Below are 27,595 nucleotides of genomic sequence, written 5' to 3'. Positions count from 1 at the left end.
TGGGGATTTGTTACTGGTTGTGGGAAATGCTTGGAAAGAACTTCCCAGGTCTCACTGACTTTCATGTCTAAGCATTTTTGTTGTTGTTCAATCCCTCGGTTGTGTCCGACTCTTTGCAACTCCAGGGACTGCAGGACGCTAGGCTCCCCTGTCCTTCACCATCTCCTGGAGCTTGCTCAAGCCATGTCCATTGAGTCGGTGATGCCATCCAATCATCTCATCCCCTGTCGTCCCCTTCTCCTCCTGCCCTCAATCTTTCCCAGCATCAGGGTCTTTTCCAATGAGTCAGCTCCAAGCATAGGTGGCCAAATTTTTGGAGCTTCAGCATCAGTCCTTCCATGAATATTCAGGGAAAAAGGACTTTGGATTTACTCTAAGTCTTTTTTAAAAAAAGAATAGATAGAAGTGAGACTTTGAATTATAAAGTTGAACTCCCCCTCAATAAAAATGACAGTGTTGTCCTTCATTTCAGTAGCGAGGGGTTGGGGGTCTGTTCTTTTGCACAGATTTTTCATGGAGTTCAAGGAAGAAGGATAATTGAGATGTGAATTAAATTCTTCATCAGGTGACACAGCCTGGCCAGCGTGGTTGATATGAGCTCCTGCACGTGGGAGCGGGGACGAGTGTGTTTATCATGGGTTTTAAGCTCAGAAAGTAACGGAAAGAAACGTAATTGAACCCCACGGATTGAGGACAGGGAGCCAGTTTGCTTCCCTCGGCCCCTCCAAATTCCATGCTTGCTAAAAACAAGGGCTGCAGGCTTTATCTGCACTCTGCCAGTGAGCAAAGGAAATCCCAGCTCAGAACCGGATGAAGCTGAACCCGACAGGACCCATACGCCCTAGGTACTCACCCAGCCCCCAGCTTCATATTGGGCGTTGAAGGTGGGATTTGTCTCTGCTCGCCCCTGAAATGATGGAGAAGCTGCATTTGCTTTGAGTGGCGTATGAGAGGCACACTCAAGCCCGCATCAGAAAGGAGGCTTCGGGGTGGCTGGGGTCCTGGCCCCGCACACTTGGGCGGGGGCTCACTCTGCCTGCCGGGGGGTCAGCTCCAAGACCCCAGTGCCTGGGCAGGAGGCTGGGGAAGCCTCTGAACTTGCTGTTGGGCCCCAGTTGTGACCCTCCCATGGGGTGCATTCGCATCCCTGTGCAGCCTCCTGTCCCCGTGTGGCTCACGTGCGGGCAGTGGGCACCCCCGTTCGGAGTCGCCTTCAGTCCAGCGAGTGGCCATCTCTTTGCTCATCGTCTCTCTCTGCGAACAGAGGACTTGGGCGTCCAGGCGGCCTCCCGGGCCTCGCTAGTCCTTGAGGAGGGAGAGTGAGTGTTTCCTTTTACAACAGACTTCATTTCCCTTTCCTTCCAGAAGCCCTTCTTGGCAAACTCTGGCTTCTCGGCCTCTCGCCTCCCTGTCTCGGGAGGTGAGAATCTCGCCCTTGCTGTGAGGGGATGGGGGGTGGGGGGCCTGGAGGGCCTCTCCGCTGGCAGCCAAGTTCCAGCCCCTCACCCCCTCACGGTCCCCAGACTCTGAACGCAGACGAAGCGGTGTTCAGCTCTTGGCTAGGGCAGGCTGCCGCCGGAATGAGCAGAGGTCTGAAAATGGTAGCAAAGGAAAGGGCTCTGGGGCCTGAAATAACAAATCTCTTCAGAGTGAAGTGGAAGGGAATCACTGGTGTGTGCTGCGTTTCCACTTGAAAGTAAAAGGACGATTTTTCAACAAAGAGGAAATGGGAGGAGCCGCCGTAGCAGCGGAGCAGCTGGCTGGGGAAGCCTCTGGACTGGCCTTTGGTTCCCAGCTGTAACCCTTCTGAGCTGGTGCCTTGGGCGGCTTACTTCACCTCTCTGAGCTACCGTCTGGGGGCGTCACAGTGCCTGGTGCCAGGCTGGGCCTGGGTGGCAGCGTGGGCCCCACCCCTTCCTCTCTGTTCTAAGGACTCGTGAGCCGAATGAATGAACGATGACCCTGAGCTGCCTTTCAAGCCTGAAAGGCTTGAAATGGGTGATGGCACCTCAGACGTTTATGGAGCACTCGCTGTGTGCCGGGTGCTGTCCCAAAGCTCTTTGCGTGTATTCTTTAATCCCCGAGGCAGTGAGCACCTTCAAGGTGGGTGTCTGTTTCTACCCTTGTACAGTCGGGGCGGTGCTCTGTGGCCCCAGTGAATCTCAGACCTGAGACACAGATGGGGCCTGAGAAAGCTGACGGTCAGAGCCGCCGGGTTCCGGGCCAGGCTCTTTGCTGGGTCTTTCTGCCCATGCCGGTAGGAGAGCATCCTGGTGCCAACGTCAGCACGGAGGAAGGGGCTGTGCGGGGGCTGAGCTGGACTCGGTGCTGCCTCCACACACTGACCTCTCAGGGGTGTTGGCTCGGCTGGGTCTTCTCGGGGTGTTGGACCAGGCGGCTCTTTCTGCAGAGCTCCCTGGGACAGAGGAGCTGGCTTGCGTCCAGAGCCATAATGGGAGGCTCTCTCCTCCTGCGAGAGAGGGGTCACCGTGTCCCTCTGGGGCGTCACCCCTGAGTGGGAAGGTGAGCGGAATGGTCTGCGAGACTGAAGCGATTTCTCTGGTACGTCATTAATTTCCCATTATTCAGACGTGGCATGATGCCACTAAACCTCATCCCGTGTCCACAACAGCCCCGTGAAAACACAGTGAAGAGGATGGCTCGTGTGCATTGAGCGCTTAGTGTGTGCCGACACGGTTGTAAGTTGCCCGTGTGTAACAAGTCATTTCCTCCTCGTGAGTCTGTGGAATAGGCAGGCGCTGTTTCCATTTTACACACGCAGACGCGTTTGTAGAGGGTCTGAGTGGCTCGTCCCAGGTTACCAGCCAGCGAGTTCAGCAGCCAAGACTCGAGCTTGGGTCTGCCAGCTCCCAGCCCCGCCCCTGGTCTACACCGCTGGCTTCCACTGCTTTTTAATCCCTTCTTCTGGTTTCCTGGTGACAAATCCAGGGCCCAGAGGCTTTGGGTGACTTTGCAAATGCCACACGGTCCACCAGACGGCCAGGCTTGCAGGCTCAGCACCTCGGCCTCTCGGAGATGCTGGCTCCAAGCTGAGGATGCCAGCACGCGATGCTCCGACTCTGTGGGCCCACGGACACGGTGGTGACCGGAGGACACGGGGCGACATGAAAGGAAGGCGCTCGGCCTTGACAGGGGCCCAGCCCCGGCGCTGGCTGGATGCAGTTAAAAGGAAAGTTCCCGATATGGAGATGCTTTATCACGCCTCTTGACAGGCCGTGCTTCCTCCCTTTTGCAGCGCAAGCCTTAAACCGCTTCCAAGCCCCTGGCGTGAGGCCTCGGCCGCCTCCCCCGCCACCCCCCCGGGGCTCCGGCGGGCGGGGGAGGCCATTAGCCATGGGAGTGGGCCTGGGAGTGGGTGGGTGCCAACCCTTTGAAACCATCCAGGGGGCGGCCACAACGCCCTTATCTTGGCCTGTTGGTGTTTCTGGGCCGGAAAAGGGAAGCGCAAAGAGGAAAGCCTTTCTCCTGTGGCTTTTGTATTTGGTTCACATTAAATGAGGCGGGGTCGGGGTTTTGTTGTTTGTTTTCCCACTTTTCAGCGCAAGGATGACGGATGGCTCTTGGCAGTGCCAGCGCCCGGTTCTCCGGGGGTGGCACGCCACCCGACCGGCCGCGCTCATGCGATCCCACCCCTGGCTGCAGCTGGAGTCTCCGCTGTGGTTCCTGGACGAGCCCGGGGGGCTGTGCCGGGTCCGAGCAGGGGTCCTTGGGTTCCCGGGGTTAGCCCTGCGGAGCTCCGCCAGGGCCCGGCGGTGCCAGGGTGCGGAGGGCTGTGAATTCATTCACTCCGGGCCCTGGCAGCCAGCGGCCTTGTCTAGACAGGAAGATGTGTGTGATCGGATTGAAAGACCAGGCTCCTGCTGGGTGAGAAGGAGCCTGGAGCATCGGGGGCCAGGATCCGGCCAACGGGAGCCCAGGCTGGTGTAGCCGGATGTTTGCGGAGCTGCGTATGGAGGGCGGGCCACAGGGAGATGGGGCCAGACCTAGAGAGATCCTCAGGTCTTTCCTGGAGAGAGGGGCGGGGCCTGCGTGCATGCTCCCCATCGGTGGGACAAGAGTAGGAAGTGGATAGATGGATGTACAGGCAGGTGTGCGTTGTGTACAGATGTGTAGAGACCCGCGTCTACCCAGGGGACGCCCCTGCTGGTTTGTACTGGTTTATGGGAGTCTACTGTGAAGTTTTCAGGATTCTGCTATGTTTTCCTATAATCTATGCCTCTGAGGTTATTTACATCCAATGTCTTCCTACCGTGGAAATCATCTGTAGGGTCCACCACTGAACATCCCTTCCCAAACCCGGTAACTTTCCATAAGTGAAAGTCATTCAGTCGCGTCAGACTCTGTGATTCCATGGAATTCTCCAGGTCAGAATACGGAGTGGGTAGCCTTTCCCTTCTCCAGGGCATCTTCCCAACCCAGGGATCGAACCCAGGTCTCTCACGTTGCAGGTGGATTCTTTACCAGCTGAACCACAAGGGAAGCCCCAGAATACTGGAGTGGGTAGCCTATCCCTTCTCCAGGGGATCTTCCCGACCCAGGAATTGAAGTGGGGTCTCCTGTATTGCAGGCGGATTGTTTGCCAACTGAAATCAACCACGGTGGGAACATTTACAACATGAAAATCGGCAAACCCTACAAACTGAGCTTTTTCCCATGGAGAACGGGTTGTGAAACACTTAGCCCACCCCTGGGGACCCCACAGCGGCTCACACAGAATGAGGAAGATGGGCAGGCTGGCACATGGCTTCCAGGGAAATGGCCACTTTTGGTCATAGGAACATGCCTCAGCTTTACACCTCGGCAGGTTTTCTTTCTCCACTTCCTTCTGTGCACACAGGATCCCTCTACTGGCACACAGGCAGGGCAGTGGTACCGCTTCTCCTTGCAGAGCTTCTCAGCTCCTTGAGCAAAAGGTTTGCTGAGCCTCTCCTGTGTCCGGCGCTGATAGAGGTAGATATCTAGCCAGTCCCTGATGATCGCCTGGCTCCCAAGTATGCCTGTGCTTTCCCCAGCACTGCCTCTGACAGACTTCTAGTCAGTTAGTGATCCCTGGGGCTTCCTAGGCAACGAATGCTGTGGTACTTAATCAGCATTTCAAAAAAACGCTTATAATTGTTTTCTTGGCACCTTTATTTTTCTGTGCATTTATGTGTACCTTTGATTGCTGACTGATGATCCTAATTAAATAAAAATTTAATTAATTTTTATTCTTTAAAAATTTTAATTATGGAAAATTTTAAACATATTAAATTAGAATGGTACAATGAACCCCCTATATACTCATCACTTGACAACCATCAACATTTTGTCAGCATTTTCTACTGAAGAGTTTTGAAGAGCGTTATTGTATATCTAAATATTTCTAGTAGCTTTAACTTGAGTTTACTAATTCTTTTTTAACATTTTAAAATTGAGATATATTTGAGGTGTACAACATTATATACTTTATAGGTATACAGCATAGTGATTCATAATTTTTAAAGGTTATATTCCACTTATAGTTATTATAAAATATTGGCTCTATTCTCTGTATTGTTCAATATAACCTTTTGGTTTATTTATTCTTATACATACTAGTTTGTATAACTATTTATGGTGTGCATGTAGTATGAGCAAACTCTAGGAGGTAGTGAAGGACAGGGCAGCCTGGCATGCTGCAGTCCATGGGGTGGCAAAGAGTTGGACGCAGCTTAGGGGCTGAGCAACAGCAGGCTTCTATAAATATTTGTGTAGCTACATATTATGCAAAAAATGTAAGATGTATTTTTATATGTTTCTACAAGTGAAAATACAAGTTACATTGTAAAAGAGAAAGATTAGGTAACTAGAGGCCCAGTGACAGCTTAGGAACGCAGCCAGAGTGTGGGTGAGCTCTGGGGACACTGTGTGGGTCCCTTGTGGGTCTCCCCCGCTCTGAGACAGCAGGAGCGGAGTATCATACTAGGGTCAGGAGGATGGACCTTGGACACAGACCTGTCTGCTTGGAACCCTGGCTTCTCCCTTACTGACTGTGTGACTTTGAACAAATTGCTTAACCTCTTTGCGCCTCAGTTCCCTCATAAAATAGTAGTGTCTGCCCTACAGGGTTGCCATGAGGACTGGATGGGCTGATAGCTGTGGAACAATGCCCAGTATTTAACAAGCCCTCAGGACATCATTAGGTGGTTCTGTTGTTATGAAGATGACGATTAATTATAGCATCCCCCATTACACAAATTTTCCCTAGCGTGGCTTTTTGTGTGTGTGTGAATAGAGTGCTCAACAAATATTTGTTGACTTGAGTTTTAAATTTTTAGAAAACTGCCAGGCCTGGCACCTTTCAACCAGGAAAAAGCAATTCGGAAACCAGACAGAAAGTAAGCAGCGATTTTATTTCTAGCGCACGCCATCGTCACCCCCGCGTGTGTCAGACAGACAGCCTCTCTAGACACTCATTCTGATTGTGCCTAGGAGGGCGAGCAGACTGGAGTGTCTCTGCCTGAAATGTTTCTGAGCAGTTGGATCTTCCGACTCTCTGTCTGTGGCACCTTCTTCCCGATTGACTTCAGCACTGGCTCGTAGGAGAAATCAATTTTTACGAAGCCTTGTGCACCAAAATGTCTAGTCTTTGAACCTTGAGTATTTTTTAAATTGAGGTTCACGTAAGCATGGTCATCTTATTCCCATTGGAGGGCAGTTGAGGGGACGTGAAGGTGTGGAGGAAACGGTAGGGTGGTGGGATGATGGGCCTTTCAGTTAGGCTTGGATCACATCTGCTGGAAACCCCAAATAGCTGCTTCAAACACTGAGAAGCTTATTTTCTTATGGGGACAGTCTAGAGGTGGGTCCTCCAAAATACTGCGAAGTTATCAGCCGTCCAGGCTCCTCCTCTCTTCCTGTTCTGCTCAGGGTCGCCTCACAGTCCAAAATGATTATCGGAGCTGCTGCTGTTGCATCCATATCCCAAGCAGTGTAATTCCAAGAAGAAAGAAAGCAGGACAAAAGCTTCCTCTCAGGAGCCTTTGTGCAAGCCCTCTCCGCACTTTTGTTTACATCTCGTTGACTCAACACTTAGTAATGTGGCTGCACTCACCTGCAGAGGGGCTGGGAGGTGTGGGTCTCAGATGGGCTTGTTGCCCCCTGAGGTAGCAGAGATTCTGTTACTGAGGAAGGGGAAAGGGATAATGGGTGGAGAGCAAGTGGTCTCTGTCCCAACAGATGACCTTGAAGAAAGACATTATAGCACTGCCTTTATAATACAATTTAAAATTTTTGAGAGATGTGAGTCCTTCCTGTATTATCTGATTTTCCATAGCCTGTGGCCTACAGAGTGCTACTGGATGTCGCTTCATTGTGTCTGACTCTTTGCGACCCCATGGACTGTAGCCCGTCAGGCTCCTCTGTCTGATATTCTCCAAGCAAAAGTACTGGAATAGGTTGCCATTTCCTGGTCCAGGGGATCTTCCCAACCAAGGGATTGAACCTGCGTCTCTTATATCTCCAGCACTGCCAGACGGGTTCTTTACCACTAGCACTATCCTAGGACGCCTAGAGAGGTAAATGTTAACCTTGTAGCTGTAAGAGGGCTTTGGGAGGGGTCCATGGAGGATGCTTCCTGATGAGAGGGCAGGAAAGGTCTAGGATGGATGATCCCAGGGGCGTGATTTTGTTCTCAGAGGGCATTTGACAGTGTCCAGAGACTATTCTTGGTCATCACAACTGAGTTGGGCCAGGGAGCATCTTGTGGGCGGAGCCAGAGATGCTGCTAAACCTTCCTAATGGACAGGACAGTTCCGCCCCCGTGCCCCGCCCCCCATCCCTGCACCCACACTGAGAAGTGAAAGTTGCTCAGCCGCGTCTGACTCTGCAACCTGGTGGACTGTATCCTGCCAGGCTCCTCTGTCCATGGGATTCTCCAGGCCAGAATACTGGAGTGGGTACCTGTTCCCTTCTCCAGGGGGTCTACCCAACCCAGAAGTCGAACCCAGGTCTCCCACATTTCAGGCAGATTCTTTACCAGCTGAGTCACCAGGGAAGCCCAGGAATACTGGAATGGGTAGCCTATCTCTTCTCCAGCGGCTCTTCCTGACCCAGGAGTCGAACTGGGGTCTCCTGTATTGCAGGCAGATTTTTTTTACCAGCTGAGCTACCAGGGAAGCCCCGCAGAGAATAAGCTGGCCCCTAAACCAACCCTAGTCAATTGTGCTGAGGCTGAAAAATCCCGATTCACCAGTTTTTCGAAGCCCCGCATCTTCAGTAAGTTGTGGGACAGTGATAGTCTTGGATGTCACCGTCCATCTGGAGGTACCTGATTCTCCACCCAGGGCATGTGTGGTTGGCCAGTCTTCTGAGAACAGCGTTCAGCTTCGCAGCCCTGCCCTGAGAGGCTGTCTGCTGAATGAACGAATAAATGAGTGAATGAGCGCGGGGCTGCCTCCAGAAAGAGGTGAGTCAGGCCGGATCAGCCCACATGCTTCCATCATGTTGTGAAAGCCGGCCCCAAGTGGCTCCGCAGAAGAACGGGCTCCTTGTTCCCGGATGATGCGATCTGTTGATCTGCCAGAGGGGCCCTGCCTCTCCCCAGGTCACCGACAGAGGCCCGTCTCCGCGTCGTCTCGCCGTGCGCACGGCGCAAGGGTCATGCAGAGCCCTCCAAAAACCCACCCTTTGAAACGAAAGAAATTGGATCTTTAAAATCCCAAAATAGAGTGCGGAAAGGTGCACATCACGTCTGCCTTCTCCTTTTTTCCCCTTTGTGGCAAAAGTGACTCAGAGTTTTTGGTCTGGATCCAGAGACCTGCGTGGCCTTTGGGGTGGGGGCCGGGGGGGGGGTGTCGTTTGATTGGGAGTAACTCACAGTTTTAGTGCCTTGACTGGCTCAGCTGCCTGTCTTGCATTTCACTAGTTCTGGCTTTTCCCACCCCACCATCTCTGGGTTCTTTTTCAGCTTTTGGCCCAAGAGGAAGAGGAGGGGCCAGAGTTTATGCCTCGCCCAGATGGCACTGTCTTCAGTGGAACATTTATGTGAGCTGAGCTGCATTTTCTTTGGGATGTTTCACCAAAGTGTTCAGAGGGGCTGCCCTGGGAGCTGGCTGTGGCTTCTCGTCTCAGCATCCCCGGGTGTTCACGCAGCTGTGTTGGGTACCACTGGTCAGGGTCAGATAGGTGCACAAGGGCTTCATGAGCTCCTTTCAGTCCTCCATTGCCCCTTTCAGGGGGCACTCGATTTCTCCCCCTTCCCTGCTTCTCCCAGAGCCCAGGTACCCTGCAGACATCAGACACTTTGTTCCTCAATATCAGGCCGATGCCCTGGGCCAGAGGCTCATGGAGAAATGTTTCTGAAGCTTGCTCTTGCTTGTTGTCTGCTCTTTGGGTGAACACAAAGGCCCGTGTCTCACCTTTCCTCACCATCTTCAAGAGGTTGCCAAGTCAATGCCCTTTCAACTCAGTTTCTCCCTATGTTCGTCTCTAAATGCTGCTGGAAAAGAGATTGTACACTTAATTTTTCCAGCCTGAGTTTGTCTCCTCTTTGACTTCCAATGAAATTGGCCTGGTATAATATGTCTCTTTCATGGTGAGACACATTCCTGCCGACTGGCTCAAGTGGTAGTGAATTCAGGCAGACTCCAAACATGGGGATTCTCTTCTAGACATGAATAAGTCTCCTTTCTCAGGGTCACTGGAGGATGAATCACTTGGCAGTGTGTGGAGCCACATAGGAACCTAAGAATTAATCTGTTCATTTATTTACTCAGCAAATATTTATTGAACATCTGCTATATGCCAGGTACTGTTCAAGATGTGGGGACATAGCAATGAATGAGCTTTCATTCTAGCAGACAGACAGACAGCAATGAGCCAATGCATGAGATAACACTTATCGAAGGAAACCAGCAGGAGTGATGGCGTGACCGTGAGGAGGCTCTGCTCTAGAAAGGCTGCTTGGAGAAGGCCCTGGATTCAGGCTGAGACCTAAAGACCCAGTTGCCAGCCATGGGAAGACCTGGAGGAAGAGAGTTCTAGGTTGGGGGAGTGTAAATGCTAACGCCCTGGGGTAGGAGTGAACTCAGCGTGTTTTAGGAGCAGCATGGAGGCCCATGTGGCTGGACCAGAGTGGGGAGATGGGGTTGGTGACCTGGGCAAGGGCCAGGTGATGTAGGGTTTTATAGACCGTGATGAAGCTTTTGGATTTTCTAAATGCATCTGAGGGTTATTTCGTTTTAGAGACCAAAGAAAACTTTTCAAGGTGGTTTCTTCCAAGTCCTTAGACTAGAAGGAGGAATTTCACCATCCAAAGTCACCCAGCCGTAGGTGAAGGGATAGTCATGGAAGTCGACATCTGTTGAGTGCTTGCAGCATGCCTGTGTGTCACTCACTGGAGCCTCCCAGCAGCCCAGTGAGGCTGTGTTATCATTAGTCCCATCAGCAGATGAGGAAACTGAGGCCCTGAGATGTAAATGTTGTTCTCTGCTGTGATGGAGTCAGGGACCCATGCCAAGATGTAACCCCAGACAGTCTGGCTTCTCCAGGGATCCTGCTCTTCATCTCAGGGTTATGCTGGTTCTGCCCCGGGAGGAGAACAGAGAGATGTGATGAGAACTTGCTTCGCTTCTTAAAGCAGTGAAGAAAAAAAAAAAAGCCCAAAGCTCCTTCCAAAGGTCGACTCTGGAAAGGCTTGCATGTTTCAGTCCAGCTCTTCCAGACTCATCTCCTAGGTGACGCAGTCGCTCCTTGGCCAGGAAGGAGAGTTGCTCAGGATGGAGGTGCCGGTGGGGAGCCGTGGCTGAACGGACGTTTCTGTCGGGTGGACCAGAAGTTGGGGGCTGAGTGCACAGAGGGGTGGGTGGGGCCAGAGAAGGGAAAGTTGGTGTCTGGGTGGGCGGGGAGGGGCACAGTGACCCAGTTTCTTTGTTCAAAGACCCCTGGGGGCTCTGGGGAGAGGGCTGTGGGGTAGAGCGCTGGATCCTGAACCCGCTTGGGCTCACGTGCCTGCCTCTGATCTCACCACCCTGTGTTCCCCAGCTTCCTCGGGGTTTCAAATGTGGACATGGTAATTGGAAACAAATTTAGCATGTGCCAGGCCATCAAGCCTCTCTCTTTAGTCAGCATGCTTGCTGTGCGGTAGATATGTCTGTTTTTAATTTCCAGTGATGCGAGAAATATAGAATGACTTGATTCTTAATTTAGAATACTGAGAGAGACTGGCTTGTTTTGTTTTCGAGCCCATGCAAAGTGGCTCATTCTCTTTTTATGGCTCGCTGTGCGATTTCTTAAAAACCTGGCCCCGTGGAAGTGGGGAGGGGCCAGATAGGGATCCGGGGATTAAGAGGTACAAACTACTACATATAAAGTGAATAAGCTCCATGGATAGAGTGTACAGCGCGGGGCACAGGGCCAATATTTTATAACTATAAACAGAATATAACCTTTGAAAGCTGTGAATCACTACATCGTACACCTCAGACTTATGTAACATGGTGCATCAGTGATGCCTCAATTGAAATAAAGTGAAAGAAAATAGAATATGGCTCTGGCAGAGAGGCCTTTGGCTCCAGAGGTCTCCTCCCAGGCTGAAGACCGTCCTGGCCGGGGGCATCCCCCGCTTGGCTGAGAAAGCAGACAGAAGGCTCGTCCCCCATCACACCCTGGAGATAACCGCCACCTCTTTTTGGAGCAGGGGGAGTCCAGGTGCCAGTTGTCCAGCCAGCTGAGTCCTGCCCACACTGAGCGGGACACAGTGGTCTCTGCGGGCCAGGAAGATAATTGTGGTGCCTGCATGGGCGGTGGAACCGCCCTGCGTTGTGGAGGAGGAGGGCAGGTCTGGAAGGATGACAGCCGCTCAAACTCCTCCCACGGGGCTCCCCTCCCTCCTGGGGTCGAGCGCGTGTCCAGCACCTGCGTGCTGCTCTAGGCACTGCAAAGACCTCGGTGAACGACCCAGGGAAGTTGCTGATGCCCTAGTAGGGGAGGGGAAAAAAAATCACATAAATGCATCTGAGTATCTGGCGATGATGAATCTCTGTTGCAACACAGAGCCACGGGTGGGTGGGTGAACTGTGAGATGGGCGTGGACTGCCGTGTTGGGGCGAGCAGTCAGGCAGAGCCTCTCTGATGGGAGGTCAGCTGGGGAGAGGCTTGAGAGAGCACGGGGATGAGCCCTGTGGGCGTGGGGGATGAGCGCCCCAGGCAGAGGGAGCATTACGTGCGCAGACCTGGAGGCTGGAGTGTGCTCCCGCTGGGCTTGTTGGAGGGCAGCAAGACCCCTGTGGCTGCAGCGGAGGGACCCGGGAGGGTGGGCTGGAGGTGGAGGGTCTTCTGCGCCACGTTAAAGACCTTGGCTTTGTGATCTGAACGAGATGTTTGCTCTGGGCGGGGCGTAGGGGTGGGTTGAGCAGAGGAGGGAAAGGATAGAACGCACAGTGGATTTTTTCCCCAATGTTTGTTTACTTGGCTGCGTTGGGCCTTCGTTGCGTCCTGCGGGATCTTTCGTCCCGGCGCACCGATTCTAGTTCCGGCGCTCGGGCTCGGTACTAGCAGAGTGCGGGCTTCGTTGCTTCGCAGCTTGTAGGACCTTAGCTCTCCGGTCGGGGATCGAGCCCTTGTCCTCTGCTTTTCAAGGCGAAGTCTTAACCACTGGGCCACCAGGGAAGTCCCTCACGTACAGTTTTAAAGTACTTTCTAGCTGCTTTGTGCAGGAGATCACGTGGGAAGGGGAAGAGACGGGCAAGAAGGACGCAGAGAGACCAGGAGGGAGGTTGAGGTAGCAGGCCAGGCAGGAGACGGGCCCAGTGAAGAGTCTACTGCAACGGTCTGGGCAAAAGTTGGCGGTAGCTTGGACCCTAGCGGTGGGAACCGGACTTGCGAGTCACTGGGTTTCCAGCGTTGAGCCACCAAGACGTGCCGCTCCCTGGAGGCGGTGTGTGGTTGCTTCTCTGCTGGCGTGGGCCCCTCCCCTGGACTCCAGGGGGCCCTGCTGGCTCCTCTGCCTCCCTCTTCCTTTGCTGGGGGGCTCCCCCTTGGACTCCTGCTCCTGAGGTTGCTGTGGGTGGCTGCTGAGTCTTCACTTGTCTTACGGGATGGGATGGGACGGGGCATATGCTTTTCTGCCTTTATCGCTTTTGTTTTCCTTCTTTGTGGCTTTTTAAAAGAAATGTCAGGGTTTACAAAGGGAAATGCTGGGGGGCTCACTTTGTCTGAATGGATTTTTGGCTTTACTCTTCTTATGTTACACCTTCTTTTGTGTTGAACGGTAACCCACGTACTGGGTTCAGGGGAGCTAAAACCATGGGGTCCGGGGACAACAGAGCTCCTTCCTGGGAGTGATTGAAGCTCAGTAGACATTGTAAAGTAAGGCCTGATTTCTTTTCTACTTTTATATTGGATATACACTTACACACCACACATACACATAAACACACATCCCTTCTCCACTCTAGAAACACAACAGATACATTCGTTCTCACAGTGATGTTTTATTTTGGAGATTATTCTATATCAGTATATAAAAAGCTTCCTGAGGGTGCCCCGTATGGTTGCCCGGATTGTGCACTGCGCAACTCCAGGGGTTGCCACTCATACTCACTGTGGTACTGGTCCTCAGCACACTCATTCTCTTTTTTAAATAACAGTATTATAGACCATGACGCGCCACTACTGATGTAACTAGTGCTCTTTTGATGGACCTTTAGGTTGCTTCCAATATTTTGCTGGTTTAAAGAGCGCTGCATCAAATAAGCTCGTCATTAGTTTTTTGTTGCACATCCACGGATAACCCACTCACTAGGAGCGGATGCAGCCAAGGGAGTGTAGTAATTTGTAATTTTGACAGACAACTGCAAAGTTGTCTGCCACAGATTCGGGCACACCCTGTTTCTGCGGACTCTGCTCTTGGATTCATGTATTTCCACCAGGTCAACTTTTACCTGGGTGACGCCCTTGTTCCATCTTTTGCATCAGCTGGACATAGAGCAGATGAAGGAAATATCTTTCCTGCCATACACGTGGGTTCAAATCTCTGCACTGCAGCTTGCTCAGTTGGGCATCTCTGAGCCTCCGTTTCTTCTTTAGTAAAAGGGCAGTTAGTTGTTCATGGAACTTCAGGAGGATGGAAAGGGACCAGACAGGCAGCAATTAATTGGGCACCTAATTATATCCTGCAATTATGAGAAACACAACAAAGAAAACTATTACTGGGGACCCCCACCTCATCCAGGGAGCAAGGAAAGACTTTCTTGGGAGATAATATTTGAGCCACACTGCAGTATGACTAGGAATTAACTTGGGGAGAGCGTGTTTCTGAAAGGTCAGACGCAGGGAGCCCGTGGTGAGGGCTGGGGGCGTGATGTTGGGTGGTGCAGCCAGTGGGAGCTGGGAGTTTAGAAAAAGTCTGTCCTCAGGACAGAGGATGATGTGTGAGGACCAGGGGCGATACAGAGAAACTCCTTAGGAGAGAAGCAGTGGTGTTTTGGATGGAAGTGATGGATGGGGAAATGGTGATGGATTTGAGTGCCCTTCAGGAAATCATACTGATAGGACTTCGAGATGGAGCCACTGTGGAGGTGAGGCACAGGGAGGATTAGGGAGGAGGGATGAGTTAGGAATTTTAATGATGTTTTTGCTATGTGTTCATTAGGTGGCTAGGTAATGCTTGTTGGGACCACTGAGACCAGAGTACACTCATGGACTAGTTTTCTGTGTGTGTGTGTGTGTGTGTGTATGGTGTGTGTGGTGTGGTGTGTGGTGTCTGTGTGTGTGTGTGTGTGTCTGTGTGTGTGTGTGTGTGTGTGTCTCTGTGTGTGTGTGTGTGTGTGTGATGGGAGTGTGGTAGGGGTAGCAGGTATGTTCTGCAATCTTTTGCATCTAAAAATAAAGGCAGAATTTGGGATCCATGTGCATTTGTAACAGACCTTTGCCCCACGTGCTGTGTGGCAGTTGGGAATCACAGTGAAATGCCCCCATGGGCTTTTTCCTTCTTTCACAATGTAATCTTTGAGGATGATACCAGTTTCCTAATATTCCAAATTCGACAAAAAAAAAATGCTACTTAACATTGTTAAAATTTGATTTTAGTAAAATTCAAAACAGTTTCCTTGGCCAGTTGCCATTTTGAAAATCAATCCCACATTTTAGATTTGATGGCAGCCTCATGCATCTGAGAGTATTTAAAAACTCTGAACAGAGTTGATAGAAGAATGGTTTTCAGGGAAGTGTCATTTCTGAGTTCTCATTGCAACATTATATACGAGGGAATGCTTGAGCAACCTAAATGCCCAGCTGCGGGGGCCTTGAAGCTGTGGTCCAAACATACGAGGACCTCAAGGGGTGCAGGGAAGGGCAGAATTTAAGGTAGCACCCACTCTCAGGTACCCAGTGTGCATTTGCACAGCCCTGAGAGCCAGTGCCTCCTTAAATCGTGTGCCTGGGCACCTCACTAGTCTTGCACCAGTCTAAGCCCAGGGAGATTCTATACAGTCATTTGAGATTGTCCCATTAAACAGCATTTAGTGACAAAGGGCAGTGGCCACACCATATCTAAAATAGAATCCCGCTGTGCTTCCGTAAGTGCATAGAAGAAGAGGGTAGAAAGGTGTATACCAGGATGTGTGTTTATTCTGTAGGAGTATTTTCTCCGTGTTATTCTATTACTAAGTCATGTGCAGCTCTTTGTGACCCGTGGACTTCGTGCTCATGGACTGCAGCACACCAGTTCCCCTTTCCTTCACTATCTCACGGAGCTTGCTCAGACTCATGTCCATCAAGTCGGTGATGCCATCCAACCATCTCATCCTCTGTCATCCCCTTCTCCTCTCGCCTTCAATCTTTCCCAACATCAGGGTATTTTCCAGTGAGTCAGTTCTTTGCATCAGGTGGCCAAAGTATTGGAGCTTCAGCTTCAGCATCAGTCCTCCTAATGAATATTCAGGACTGATTTCCTTTAGGATGGACTGGTTGGATCTCCTTGCAGTCCAAGCGACTCTCAAGCTCTTCTATAATTCATGTATTTTTATATTGTCCGTTTTTTCTGCAGTTTATGGTTGAGCCCTTACCACTTTCATAACAAGACAAAGGGAAAGCAGATATTACCGTGTACCAGCGCCCTTTAATCTGCGCATCAGGAATGTTAAGTTGCCCCTAAGAGTGGGCAGAGCTTGAATTTGGGGGTGAGGGTGGGTCTTATGAGCTTTCTCTGGGAAACTGAGGGTCTCTGAGATGCAGACACCATTCCTTGTATTCCTTGTTCCTTTGGCTGAGTAGGTGGGATGGACCCGCCTGCCTTAATAGACACAGTCTGAGATCTGGGAGCATCTGGAGGCAGCTGACAGAGAGGAGGCAGGTCTGGCCACATCCCTGTGGTTCCACCAATGGCTTTGGAGCTGTAGGGTCATGAGCAAGTGGCTTAATCCCGCTAAGCCTCAGCCCTCTCACCCCAAAAGGGATGGCCCTGCCTTCCCCTCTGGACGCTGCTGTGCGGGTGCAATCAGCTCTGACACCCGCCTGCCTGTGCAGCAGACCCTTGTGGTCAGAAGCACCCCCTTCTTCCTGGAATCTTGTCGACTGCCTGGGAAATTACAAGACGCGGAACACATTTGCTCTCACCTCGGCTGCGGCAAGTGGAGCCTCTTCTGCTTTGGAAGCTCGCTGACTTTGAGCTTCTAGGTTGCCACGGGCGGGCAGGCGGGCGTCTGCTATGGCTGGGAGGCCACCCTGCTTGCCAAGTGCCCCTGAGATGACCTTATCTTTGGAGAAGCCTGGAGAGAGGCCTCAAGACCCTGGTCTTCCTCTAACGGGGGACCACAGGGTGTTTGGGACCTCAGGGTTAAGTCTTGCCTTCCCAAGACATCAAGCTCTGTTTGCAAGACCCAATCACTCAGTTTTTGGAGAAGCAAGTAAATCCCTATATGCTCTTATCAAACCTCCAGAGAACTGGCAAGGCTCCCCCAGAATACACATGCTCTGGGTACTTCGGCCACCTTCTGGGGAGGGGGAGGGTGCAGAGGGGAGGGGAAGCTGTCTTTCCAGCTTAGGTGGTCTGGTCCTCCAAACCGTCCACATCAGGGGCTTTTCGGCTGCCCGCAGAGACGAGGGGGCGAGTGGCCTGGGCTTCACCTCACAGGACTGTTGCGGGCTATGTTTCTCATGTTGAGTCTCATTCATTCTTCGCTCCTCCACTCAGTCCTGTTGTATCACCTCCGTGTTTTGAGTTGCATCATCCTCTGATGACAGGAAGTCTTGTTTCGTGGGCACCTCCTGTGTGCTGGGCTTCGGGGCCCTACAGAGGTCATCTTATTTAGCCTTCAAAGAGCCCTGGGAAGTGGGAGGTGATGTCCCTGTTTCACAGGAGCAAACGGACGCTCAGCGAGGTGGGGTCACTGCTCTGAGGTCACACAGCTGCTCGTAAGAAGCAGGGCCTGGATGGAGAGTTGTGTGTATCTGACCAAATGTGAAATCCCTGCTCCCACCCTCTCTAAGAGGGGGAGCTCACGTGGGTGAGGTGGGTTCCGTCTGCGCACGTGGCGTCAGCTAGTCCAGCTTAAGCAGGGGCTGCTCCGAGACCCAGAGAGTTCTGCTGAAAGCAGCAGGTTCCTCTCTCAAGAAGCAGCGTTACTTGTTTTGGTTGCTGTTGCCCGTTCTCTGCTTCTCTCGCTCTACCCGCCTCCCCCCACTTCTTGTTCAGCAGGAGGAACACTCTGGATCTTACCACTTAGCACTGGCTCGTGTCTCCTTTGAGAACCCAGTCTGCTCTTTCTGACCCATAGCTGTAGATGATAAAGCAGCTGTGAACCCGCCAGATGGCAAGGACACGGACAGTACACCGTGGAAGTGGACTTAGAGCCTGGAGGTCCAGAGCACCCTGCCCTGCCCTGCACTAACAGTGTCCACTGAGGCGCGCTGCCAGGACCTCGCCAGCCTCGGTGTCCTCACGTATAGAATGGGCCCATCCCGCCTAGCATTGTTGCCTCACGTGTGAAACGTGGAGTCTGGTCCTCGGCCTTGAGGGCAGCGCATGCTTAGTCACCGCAGTGCTGTGGATGGTGGCCATTGACTCTCAGTGATCACGCTGAACAAAACAGGCACACTTCCTCTACCGAGGGCTTCCTGTTCAAGTGGGAAGGAGAGATGCTGAGCAAATCAACAACTAGCAAGGCAGTGTCAGGTGGTAATGAAGGGACTGTTCCAGTGGTGAGTGAGCCTTTAAGATCCACTTTTCTGGAAAAAAGAGCCCCAGCTTTTAACATTTGCTGATCTCCGCAGTGTGGATGTCCTCACCGTGGTTGGTTTCAGGCTATCAAGGTGATATCTAGCTCTTCAAAATTCCTGGAAATTTAACCAACTGACTCTTGCTAGTCTGAAAGAGCTGGCTCCAGTGCTGGGCATATGTAAATAGTGGTGGTTTGGGAGAGACCTGAAGATCTGAGAGCTGGAAGTACCAGTGGAAGAAGAGTATGCGAGCAGAGAAGATGGCTATGCAGAGGCCCTGAGTTTGGAGAGAGCTTGGTGTGCGCAGGGAACAGAAGCTTGGCTGGTGTCGGCAGGAGCGTAATGGGGGACAGATAGGAAGACAGAGGCTGGGCTGACGGCAGCCTCACAGATAGACCATGGCATCAAGTTTGAATTTTACTCTCCAGCCACAGGAAGTCTTTGGAGGGTTGTAAGCGGGGGACTATGTGGCTCCTATTTGCATTTTTTTAGGGCTCAGTGGGCGGTTCTGTTACACACCAGCAGGAGGTCAGCCAGAGAGCATCAGCAGTCACTCGAGAGGCGGTGGTGAGCTGATGAGCATGCCACTGGGGAGGGGATCCGGAGGTGGCTGGACTCAGGCAGAGCCGGGGGGCTGTGACAGATTCCGTCTCCCGCCGTTCTCTGGCTGTTCACCCTGAATGCCCGCAGCCTGCGATTTCTGCTCTTAGGTCACGGGGAGGCGGACGGAGCCTCAGACCACTAGGGTCACTGTCTATGCCACCTACTTTCCTCCTTGATTCTGACCGATTCTGTAATTACCACCTCCTGAGAAATCCAGAACAGCAGGTGAGGAGAGATGTTTATCTTGGGTCCAAATGCAAGGCAAGATCAACAAAAGCAAAATCTCCTCTGGACGCTGCCCTTCCTTCTGTGATTTTTGTCTCCATCAGGACCTTGTTCTGCAGTTTGCGTGGGGGAGAGGGGGTGGAGAGATAAGACTGACTGCATTTCCACCTTTGCCCAAGGGTGCTTCTCGGATGTGTATCTGACACGTATGTAAATGTTGTGGGTGTCAGCTTGTCAGGTTATGAAGAAGGTTGCCATCTGGCCCTGCTCCACCCTGAGCTTGCCTCTTGGTCTAGGGCTTAGAGGGGCGCGAGAGATGCCATCTTTCTGGACTGGCATCGTCTGGTGGAACTTTCTCGAGGATGAAAACGTCCTGTTATCTTGCCGTCCATCGTGGTAGCCGCCAGCCACTTGTGGCTCCTGGGTGCTTGTCATGTGTGGCTTGTATGACTGAGAAACTGACTTCTCAGCTCAATTTTTATATCATCTGCTGTCTTGAACAGCAACATTCTAGACCATGTGTGATCATCTATTGTCCTGGAGCCTTGGGTTTATAGTTGACTAGACAGCCTGCTGAACCCTTGTAAAACTCTGCGGAAGGTGGGATCTCAAGTGAGTTGTCACTTGTCTAACCCCGCTTCCTCCCAGTTGCAGAGAAAGGAGCAGAGTCACAGAAAGAGTACGGGATTTTCCCAGCACCTCTCAGCTGTGGAGTGGCTGGATAGGAACCCAACTTCTAACTCTTAGCTCAGCATCCTTTTCTCTTTTCTGATGTATAATTTTCAAAAACCAGTGTTAAATTTCACAGGTTTCCAGGCAGCTCTTCTGCCTGTAACTTTGTGGATCAAGTTGAAGTCCTCTTTGACCTTGACCTCAACCTTGATTTTCTCTTCCATCCCTGGAAGTGATCATGGTATGGTCAGTTTGGAGCACATCCGTCCACACCTTTTGTTCTTGTATTTACATGAGTATAAATGAATGGATCAAAAGCATGGAGCATTAAAAATAATAAGTTGTATCCTGCTGTCCATAAAAAAATTTTTTTTTACAAGTTGCTTTTCTCTTTCAATAGTATGTCTTCGATCTTCCTGGGCAAGGTCATAGGTTTCTACCATACTGTTTTTTTAAACTGTTGCAGTCCTTCATAGCCAGGACATGTTATATTACTCATAAGCCTAATTGATGAGACTAGGTTCATCTACTCTGTTCGTGTTAGTAACCATTTTTGTGCGTACCCCGTATGCAGATATCATCTAGGGTACATCCTGAGAAGTGGATTTATTCGGTCATAGGGAATATGTATTTTTAATTTTAATAGCTGCTACTCGAAAAATAGTTAAACCATTTACGTTCTTATCAGCTTCAGGAAAGTGCGTTCTCACAGCCTCCAGAATACCTGATATTATCAAATATCTACATGGGTGCTTCTCTAGTGCGTGAAACATGATATCCCATAGTTGTTTAATTTGCATTTTCCTGTTTACAAGGCAAGTTGAACGTCTTTTCTGTGCTCATGGTCATTCGTTTTCCTGTGAATCGCCTGTTCAGACCTGTTGTCTGTTTCGCTGTTGGATTGTTTTTATTAACTTATTTTAGCAAATTGTCTTAGAATGCCTGCCATGTGCCAAGCATTATTCCAGGTGCTAGGGATTCTGTGGCAAGTTAAAGCAATGGACATCCCTGCCTGCAGGGAGGGGATAGTCTCGTTGTAGGAGAAAGACCTAAGCAGAAGGAACTGAGAAAATATATAGGAAGTTTATGGGATGAAAAGAAGGGGAAGGAGTTAGGGAGAGCCAGTGGGGGTAGGACTCGATTTTAAACAGGATGGCCAAGAATCTTGTCCTTTACTTATTCATTCGTAGTCATTCTTTTTTTAAAAAAATATTCATTTATTTGTGTATGGCTCTGTTGGGTCTCCATTGCTTCTAACGGGTTTGATTGTGGCGGGCGGGGGCTGCCCTCTAGCTGTGGTGCATGGGGCTCCTCCCCCGAGGGGCTCCTCCCCCATGGGGCTCCTCCCCATGGGGCTCCTCACTGTTGGGACTCCTCCCCATTGGGGCTCCTCCCCGTTGGGGCTCCTCCCCCGTGGGGCTCCTCCCCATGGGACTCCTCCCCATGGGGCTCCTCCCCCTTGGGGCTCCTCCCTGTTGGCGCTCCTCCCCATGGGGCTCCTCCCCGTGGGACTCCTCCCCTTGGGGCTCCTCCCCCTTGGGGCTCCTCCCTGTTGGCGCTCCTCCCCGTGGGGCTCCTCCCCGTGGGGCTCCTCCCCATGGGGCTCCTCACTGTTGGGACTCCTCCCCTTGGGGCTCTTCACTGTTGGGACTCCTCCCCCGTGGGGCTCCTCACTGTTGGGGCTCCTCCCCCTGGGGGCTCCTCCCCGTGGGGCTCCTCACTGTTGGGACTCCTCCCCCATGGGGCTCCTCACTGTTGGGACTCCTCCCCCGTGGGGCTCCTCACTGTTGGGACTCCTCCCTGTGGGGCTCCTCACTGTTGGGACTCCTCCCCCATGGGGCTCCTTCCCCGTGGGACTCCTCCCCGTGGGGCTCCTCCCCGTGGGGCTCCTCCCCGTGGGACTCCTCCCCATGGGGCTCCTCCCCGTTGGGGCTCCTCCCCGTGGGGTTCCTCCCCCATGGGGCTCCTCACTGTTGGGACTCCTCCCCCGTGGGGCTCCTCCCCCGTGGGGCTCCTCCCCGTGGGACTCCTCCCCGTTGGGGCTCCTCCCCGTGGGGCTCCTCCCCCGTGGGGCTCCTCCCCATGGGGCTCCTCCCCGTTGGGGCTCCTCACTGTGGCAGCCTCTCTTGCTACAGAGCCCGTGGGCTCAGTTACTCCACGGCACACAGGATTGTCCAGGACCAGGGACTGAACTGGTTTCCCCTGCATTGCAAGGCAGACTCTTACCTTCTGGGCCGCCAGTGAACCCCCTACAGAGGCGACCTCTGGTGAGAAGGTCACCAGAGGTGAACTGCCCCACCTGCCTTCTCCCCCAGCAATAAGAACACTGAGCATCTGTGGTAGGGGTTCGGGATAAAACAAGGAACATAAACCTGGTCCCTGTGTTTTGGAACTTAGAACTTTTTTTATTTGTTTGTTTGGTGCTAAGCTTTCCTGGAGGGGCGTTCTCTAGCGTCCCAGGGTGGCTGTGGAAACTCATGGATGGCTATGATTGTGCCTTTTGGCATGTTTGTAAGACTTAACCTCTATACGAGCTATTGGTGTTTTGCAAGTGTCCAGTACCCACTTCTTAAAACAGTTTGCAGTTTAATCTTCTACATTCCTCTGTGGAACCACTGCTACCCCTGAGCTGAATTAATCTAGGGGGAATATTTGTTGCCAAAATGGCAACCCACTCCAGTATTCTTGCCTGGAGAATCCCATGGATTGAGGAGCCTGGTGGGCTGCAGTCCACGGGGTCACAAAGAGTTGGACACGACTGAGTGACTTGACTTGACTTTAAGAGTTAATACAGTGTTTAACGATTTCATTTATTTACTTGTTTTAGGTTTTCTTCTTTCTTCTCCTGTCCCCCACTCCGCACTAGATTCTAAGTTCCAAAACACAGGGACCAGGTCTCTATTCCTTGTTTTATCCCCCAAAATTACCGTAGATGTTCCGTGTTCTTACTACTGGGAAAAAAGGAGGGTGGGGGGTTTGCCTCTGGTGACCTTCTCACCAGAGAAGTCCCCTCTGTAGGCATACTTTACGTATTCTATGTATTAATCCTTTGCCTATTACACGTTACGCATATTTTCTTCCAGTCTTTCCCTTTTAACCTCGATGACAGTACTTCTGCCTTGCTCTTTTTTAAAATTATAAAATTTGACTTGTTAATTGAAATGTAGTCATATAAAAATTGAAAGTTCCTTCTTCTGATCTTTCCAGGTAACCACTGTCAAGAGCTCTGGTTTATCTTTTCCGATTATTTTCTGTTCTCACTACCATCTCTGTGACCCCAGTCACCAGTGAAGCATAGTTTCTGGCTGTTTCTCCATAAATGCAGCTCTGATCTATCAGATTCTTTCTCAAGCTGCTTAATACTCATTTTTAGAGAGGATCCCTGTAATTTATCTAGGCGTTCCCCTCTGACTGGCATCCGGGTGGTTTCCAGTTCTCCGTCACTCTACTCGGCACAGTCCTGTGTCCTTTCGGCCACTCAGGCGCTTCTCTGGTCTGTTTTGCTGGGACACCAGCCACCATTATTGTTCAGTTGCTAAGTCGTGTCTGACTCTTTGGACCTCATGGACTGTAGCCCACCAGGCTCCTCTGTCCAGGGGATTCTCCAGGAAGAGTACTAGAGTGGCTTGCCATTTCCTTCTCTGGGGGATCATCCCAGCCCAGGGATCGAACCTTCATCTCCTGCACTAGCCGGCGGATTCTCTACCCCTGGGAAGCCCAATGCCCCATGTGTTAATGGTGCTGTAACAATTTATTTTGTTTTCTCACCCTCAGCTCCACGGCTACATGGAAAACAAGCCCCTGGGGCTTCAGATCTTCATTGGGACGGCCGACGAGAGGATCCTTAAGCCCCATGCCTTCTACCAGGTACATCGAATTACAGGGAAAACCGTCACTACCACCAGCTACGAGAAGATCGTGGGCAACACCAAAGTCTTGGAGATTCCGCTGGAGCCGAAAAACAACATGAGGGCAACGTAAGGCCGGGGGCCACAGTGGCGGGTCCTCACAAGAGGGGGTGGGCCGAGGTAGGGGTGCAGCAGGTCCTCACAGGGAGGGGGTGGGCCGCGCAGCAGAGGTGCGGGCTTGACTCCGTGGAATCGATGGGAGCAGCTTGATGGGGTCCCCAGTCTGTGATGGACCCACAGAGATTGCTGTTTTAAAAGTTTCCACCTGAAAAGTTCTAGACCCTGATATTTTTCAGGTGTGTTGCGAGGAAGGCTGCTCACGCACCTTTAGATGATGATGTTTGGAATGAGGCTAAACTTTTTATGAAAATTGTTTATTTGACTTAAAATCATTAAGTAATAATGCAGGTAGGTCTAACCTCACAGGGCTAATATGCATGTGCCCAAATGTGGGGAACATTGCAGCCATGTGGAGTGTAAACAACTTTATTCGAGACTAATCTCAAACTTGAGAACTGCAAGCAGCATAGAAAGAGCTCCTGGTACGCCGTCTGCTCAGGTGTCCCAATTGTTAACCTTTTCCACGTTTGCTTTATGACTCTTTCTCCCCATCCCTCTGTGTTTTCCGGAACCGGCTCAGAGTTAGTTGCAAACATTATGCCTTTTTTACACCAAGGTACATGTATCAGATTCAAGGTGTTTGCTGTCGATACACTATTCTTACTATTGAATAGTCCGTAACCAATTTTCCCCAGTTGCGTGTTTGAGTTTTTTCAGATACTTTTGAGAGTGGAACAGCTGGCATGCAGAATCTCCCTAGAGAAGTAACTTCCCCCGGGGAGTTTCCCTAATCGCTTTGTGTCTTACCCCCCATTGTGGTCTTAATTCCTGGCTGAACAATTTATCTGTATATTGCAGTCGCCCACTGTGGGTGACCTCCAGCTCCCTGAGATGGTCGGTGGTCAGTGGGTTCTCTCCTCTCCGGCAGCATTGACTGCGCGGGGATCCTGAAGCTGAGGAACGCGGACATTGAGCTGCGGAAAGGCGAGACGGACATCGGGAGGAAGAACACGCGCGTGAGGCTGGTGTTCCGGGTGCACATTCCCGAGGCCAGCGGAAGGATCGTCTCCTTGCAGACGGCGTCCAACCCCATCGAGTGCTGTAAGTTGGGTTCTGGGCAGGGTGGGTGTGTGGCAAGTGCAGCGGACACAACCTTCCACCCCGGGCCTTGTCGCCTGGGCAGGGTGCCCTGCAAGATTGTGCAGGGCCCACAGGGATGAACGGCGGCCCAAGTTGACCAAAGGGCCCAGAGACAGAGCACGTTTCAGGGTTTCTCTCTGCTTTACTTATGGAGGGTTTCACGCGAAAAATAACATGGCTGAGAAGCAGCCCACAGCTTGGTTGAGAAGATCTGAAGTGTATACATGTTGGGCTGGTCTCAAAAAGGGCAGATGCAGTTGGAGTGAGCTGGCTGCACTGAGGGTCCTCCGTTGCTCGTCCTCTTCTCTCCTTTCAGTAGAATGATGATGACATCGCAGTGGCTCTCACTTACAGAATGGTGACTCTACCAGTCACTAGGCTGAGTGGTCAGTGTGCAGAATTCATGTCATCACGCCCTTTTAGAGAAGGATGGAGATGAGGGGCTGGATGACTTGTCCCAGCAGAGTGGGCTTTGAGCAGGAGCTTTGCTATACAGGAGCCAGGCATCGCCATCACCCTCAGTCCATCTGTGTGTTTTCTGAGAATCTGCTCACTGTCTCGTGCAGTGCTGAGGACCTGCAGATGAGCGTGATATTTTCTCTATCATTCATGAGGCTGTGGTCTGGTAGAGATAAAGATACCCAAACAAAGATGCAGAAGATCTTCAGAATCCTGTATGGGGATGGGTGCCAAGATCTGCCATTTGACAAGGCTCTGAGCAGAGGCCTGGCCCAGCTCCCCCAGGCTTCAAAAAATGAAACTGTTCTGAGCTCATTCTTAGGTAATTTGGGCAAGTTTGTTGTTGGGTTTTGTAGTTAGACCTGACAAAACTTATTGACAGCTCAGCTTTTGAGAGTTTAGAAGTCATTTTAAAAAGCATAAAGAGGGAAAGAAGTAAACAGTTATAGAAACAAAAGCAGTTTATATAACTTTTGAAGTCTTGTTCTTCTGAGAATTTGTTTCTTTATGTTAGAGTAATGTTCCATATTCAGTTATGTTTCACGGTTTTCTCCCTTTTTTTTACTGAACCTTTTACCGTAATTAGGTGTCACAAAATCAGCTACCTACAGAGACCAGGGAGGTGTTGGACGTGAGTGTGGTGGGTTGTGGGTCAACAGTAGGTGTGGTGGAGACTGGGGGCCAGGATGGCATATCCCCCGCCTCAGTTGGCAGCTGTTACTCAAACCCAGCCAGCGTTTTCATGTGGGAGTGTCGACTCAGTGTGGCCAAATCTTCTGATTTTTTTTTAAAGATAAACCAATAATCTCATGATTTTTATTGTATTACTGGAGTATAATTGTTTTACAGTGTATTAATTTCTGATGAACAACAGGGAATCAGCGGTAGGTATACATATGCCCCTCCTCTTGAAGCTTTCCCCCACACCTCTAGGTCATCACGGGGCACGCGGCCGAGGTCCCTGTGTTACACGGCATCTTCCCACGAGCCATCTTTGTTACACACAGTACTGCATATACATCAATTCTACGCTCCCAATTCATCCCTGATTTTTTAAAAGCAGCAACAAATTCAAAACACTCCGTGGGTCAGTTGAGGACTACACACGTCTTAGACTCATCAGAAGTAGTTTTAATTGGACACCCATGAGCAAAGGGAAAGGATGAATATTTTATGCAGAACGCGTTGAGGAAGACTGGCCTTCAGCCAGCAAGGGGACCGGGTGGGCCCGATTTGAGAGAGAAGCTGGGACTTGGTCTTGATCGGTCCTCGGAAGAGGAGGAAGGAGGCCTGTGGTCTTTCCCCAGGCCAGTGAGTCAGGGTGGGGGTCAGGCTGGATCTGGTGGTGAGTCTGTGCTCTAATGTTAGAGGAGACAGACCCAAAGTCAGACAACAAGGGAAAACAAGTGTTTGAAAAACATCATCTCAGAAGCCCTGGAATTCCCCTCCTTTCCCCAGCAGAGCCCGCCCCGGGCCCCCAAGCGCTGGTCACGGTGGCTGCCCCGCCCTGCTCTTGGTTTTGAACGTCTCAAGATGTTTGGGGAAGGAAACTCAGGCTCTTCCTCAGTGATTAGGGGATTTTGAGAAGATAAGGTCTCCCCTTTCTGGCAGATGACTCAGTGTTCAGGATGGGGCTGTGGTTTGCAGCAAGGTGGGGAGCCGGAGGGACCAGTGACAGGAGCCCCATCCCTCTCCATCTTTGGGTCCTTCCAGTCCCTTTATCTCCCATCAGCCTGAGATTTTTAAGGATCGTCAGTGACTGCACATACCTCCCCAGGGTGTTAAAAAGTAGTTTGAACTTTGAACAGAGCATTCCTTTTTTCTCATAAAAATGCATTTGACTGATTCAACTACTGTGCTTTGACAGATAAGGAAACCGAGACGTTCTTGGTAAGGTGATGCATTCGTTTCTGCTTGGTCTCCAGCTTTCTAGTTCTGTGAAATACCTGCTTTGGGTTTCTGTAACACCCACCCTTCTGGCAAGACCAAGCAGAGCTACTGGTGGGCCGCTGTCCGCTCTCCCAGAGGGAAGACAGAATCCTCTGCCGTTTCTGTCTCCTCCTCTGCTCTGTTCTCCTGGATCGGCACCTGGCAGTTTCACCAGCATTTATGGGCTAATTGGCTCCCCGTTCATTTGGTTCTTAGGGACAGAATTTGTCCGGCTCTCTTCAGTCGTGTCCGCCTCTTGCCGACCCCATGACTGTAGCCCACCAGGCTCCTCTGTCCATGGGATTGTCCAGGCAAGATTACTGGAGTGGGTTGCCGTACCCTCCCCCAGGGGATCTTCCTGATCCAGGGACCCAACCCACACCTCTCACGTCTCCCGCACT

The 27,595-nt window shown here is 51.4% G+C and overlaps 1 protein-coding gene across 4 annotated transcripts in view; it reads left to right on the top strand.

Annotated features, from left to right (window-relative positions):
* Positions 1–27,595, top strand: part of NFATC2 (nuclear factor of activated T cells 2) — a 156,153-nt gene that overhangs the window by 58,575 nt on the left and 69,983 nt on the right. For all 4 annotated transcript variants that reach the window (XM_069548831.1, XM_069548832.1, XM_069548829.1 and 1 more), the window contains exons 4-5: positions 23,473–23,675; positions 24,595–24,767. In XM_069548831.1, the coding sequence (XP_069404932.1) occupies positions 23,473–23,675; positions 24,595–24,767 (376 nt within the window). The remainder of the gene's footprint in view (positions 1–23,472; positions 23,676–24,594; positions 24,768–27,595) is intronic.

This window comes from Ovis canadensis, chromosome 13 (assembly GCF_042477335.2).
Source record: "Ovis canadensis isolate MfBH-ARS-UI-01 breed Bighorn chromosome 13, ARS-UI_OviCan_v2, whole genome shotgun sequence".
Taxonomy (NCBI): domain Eukaryota; kingdom Metazoa; phylum Chordata; class Mammalia; order Artiodactyla; family Bovidae; genus Ovis; species Ovis canadensis.
This window is presented reverse-complemented; position numbering and strand designations above follow the sequence as displayed.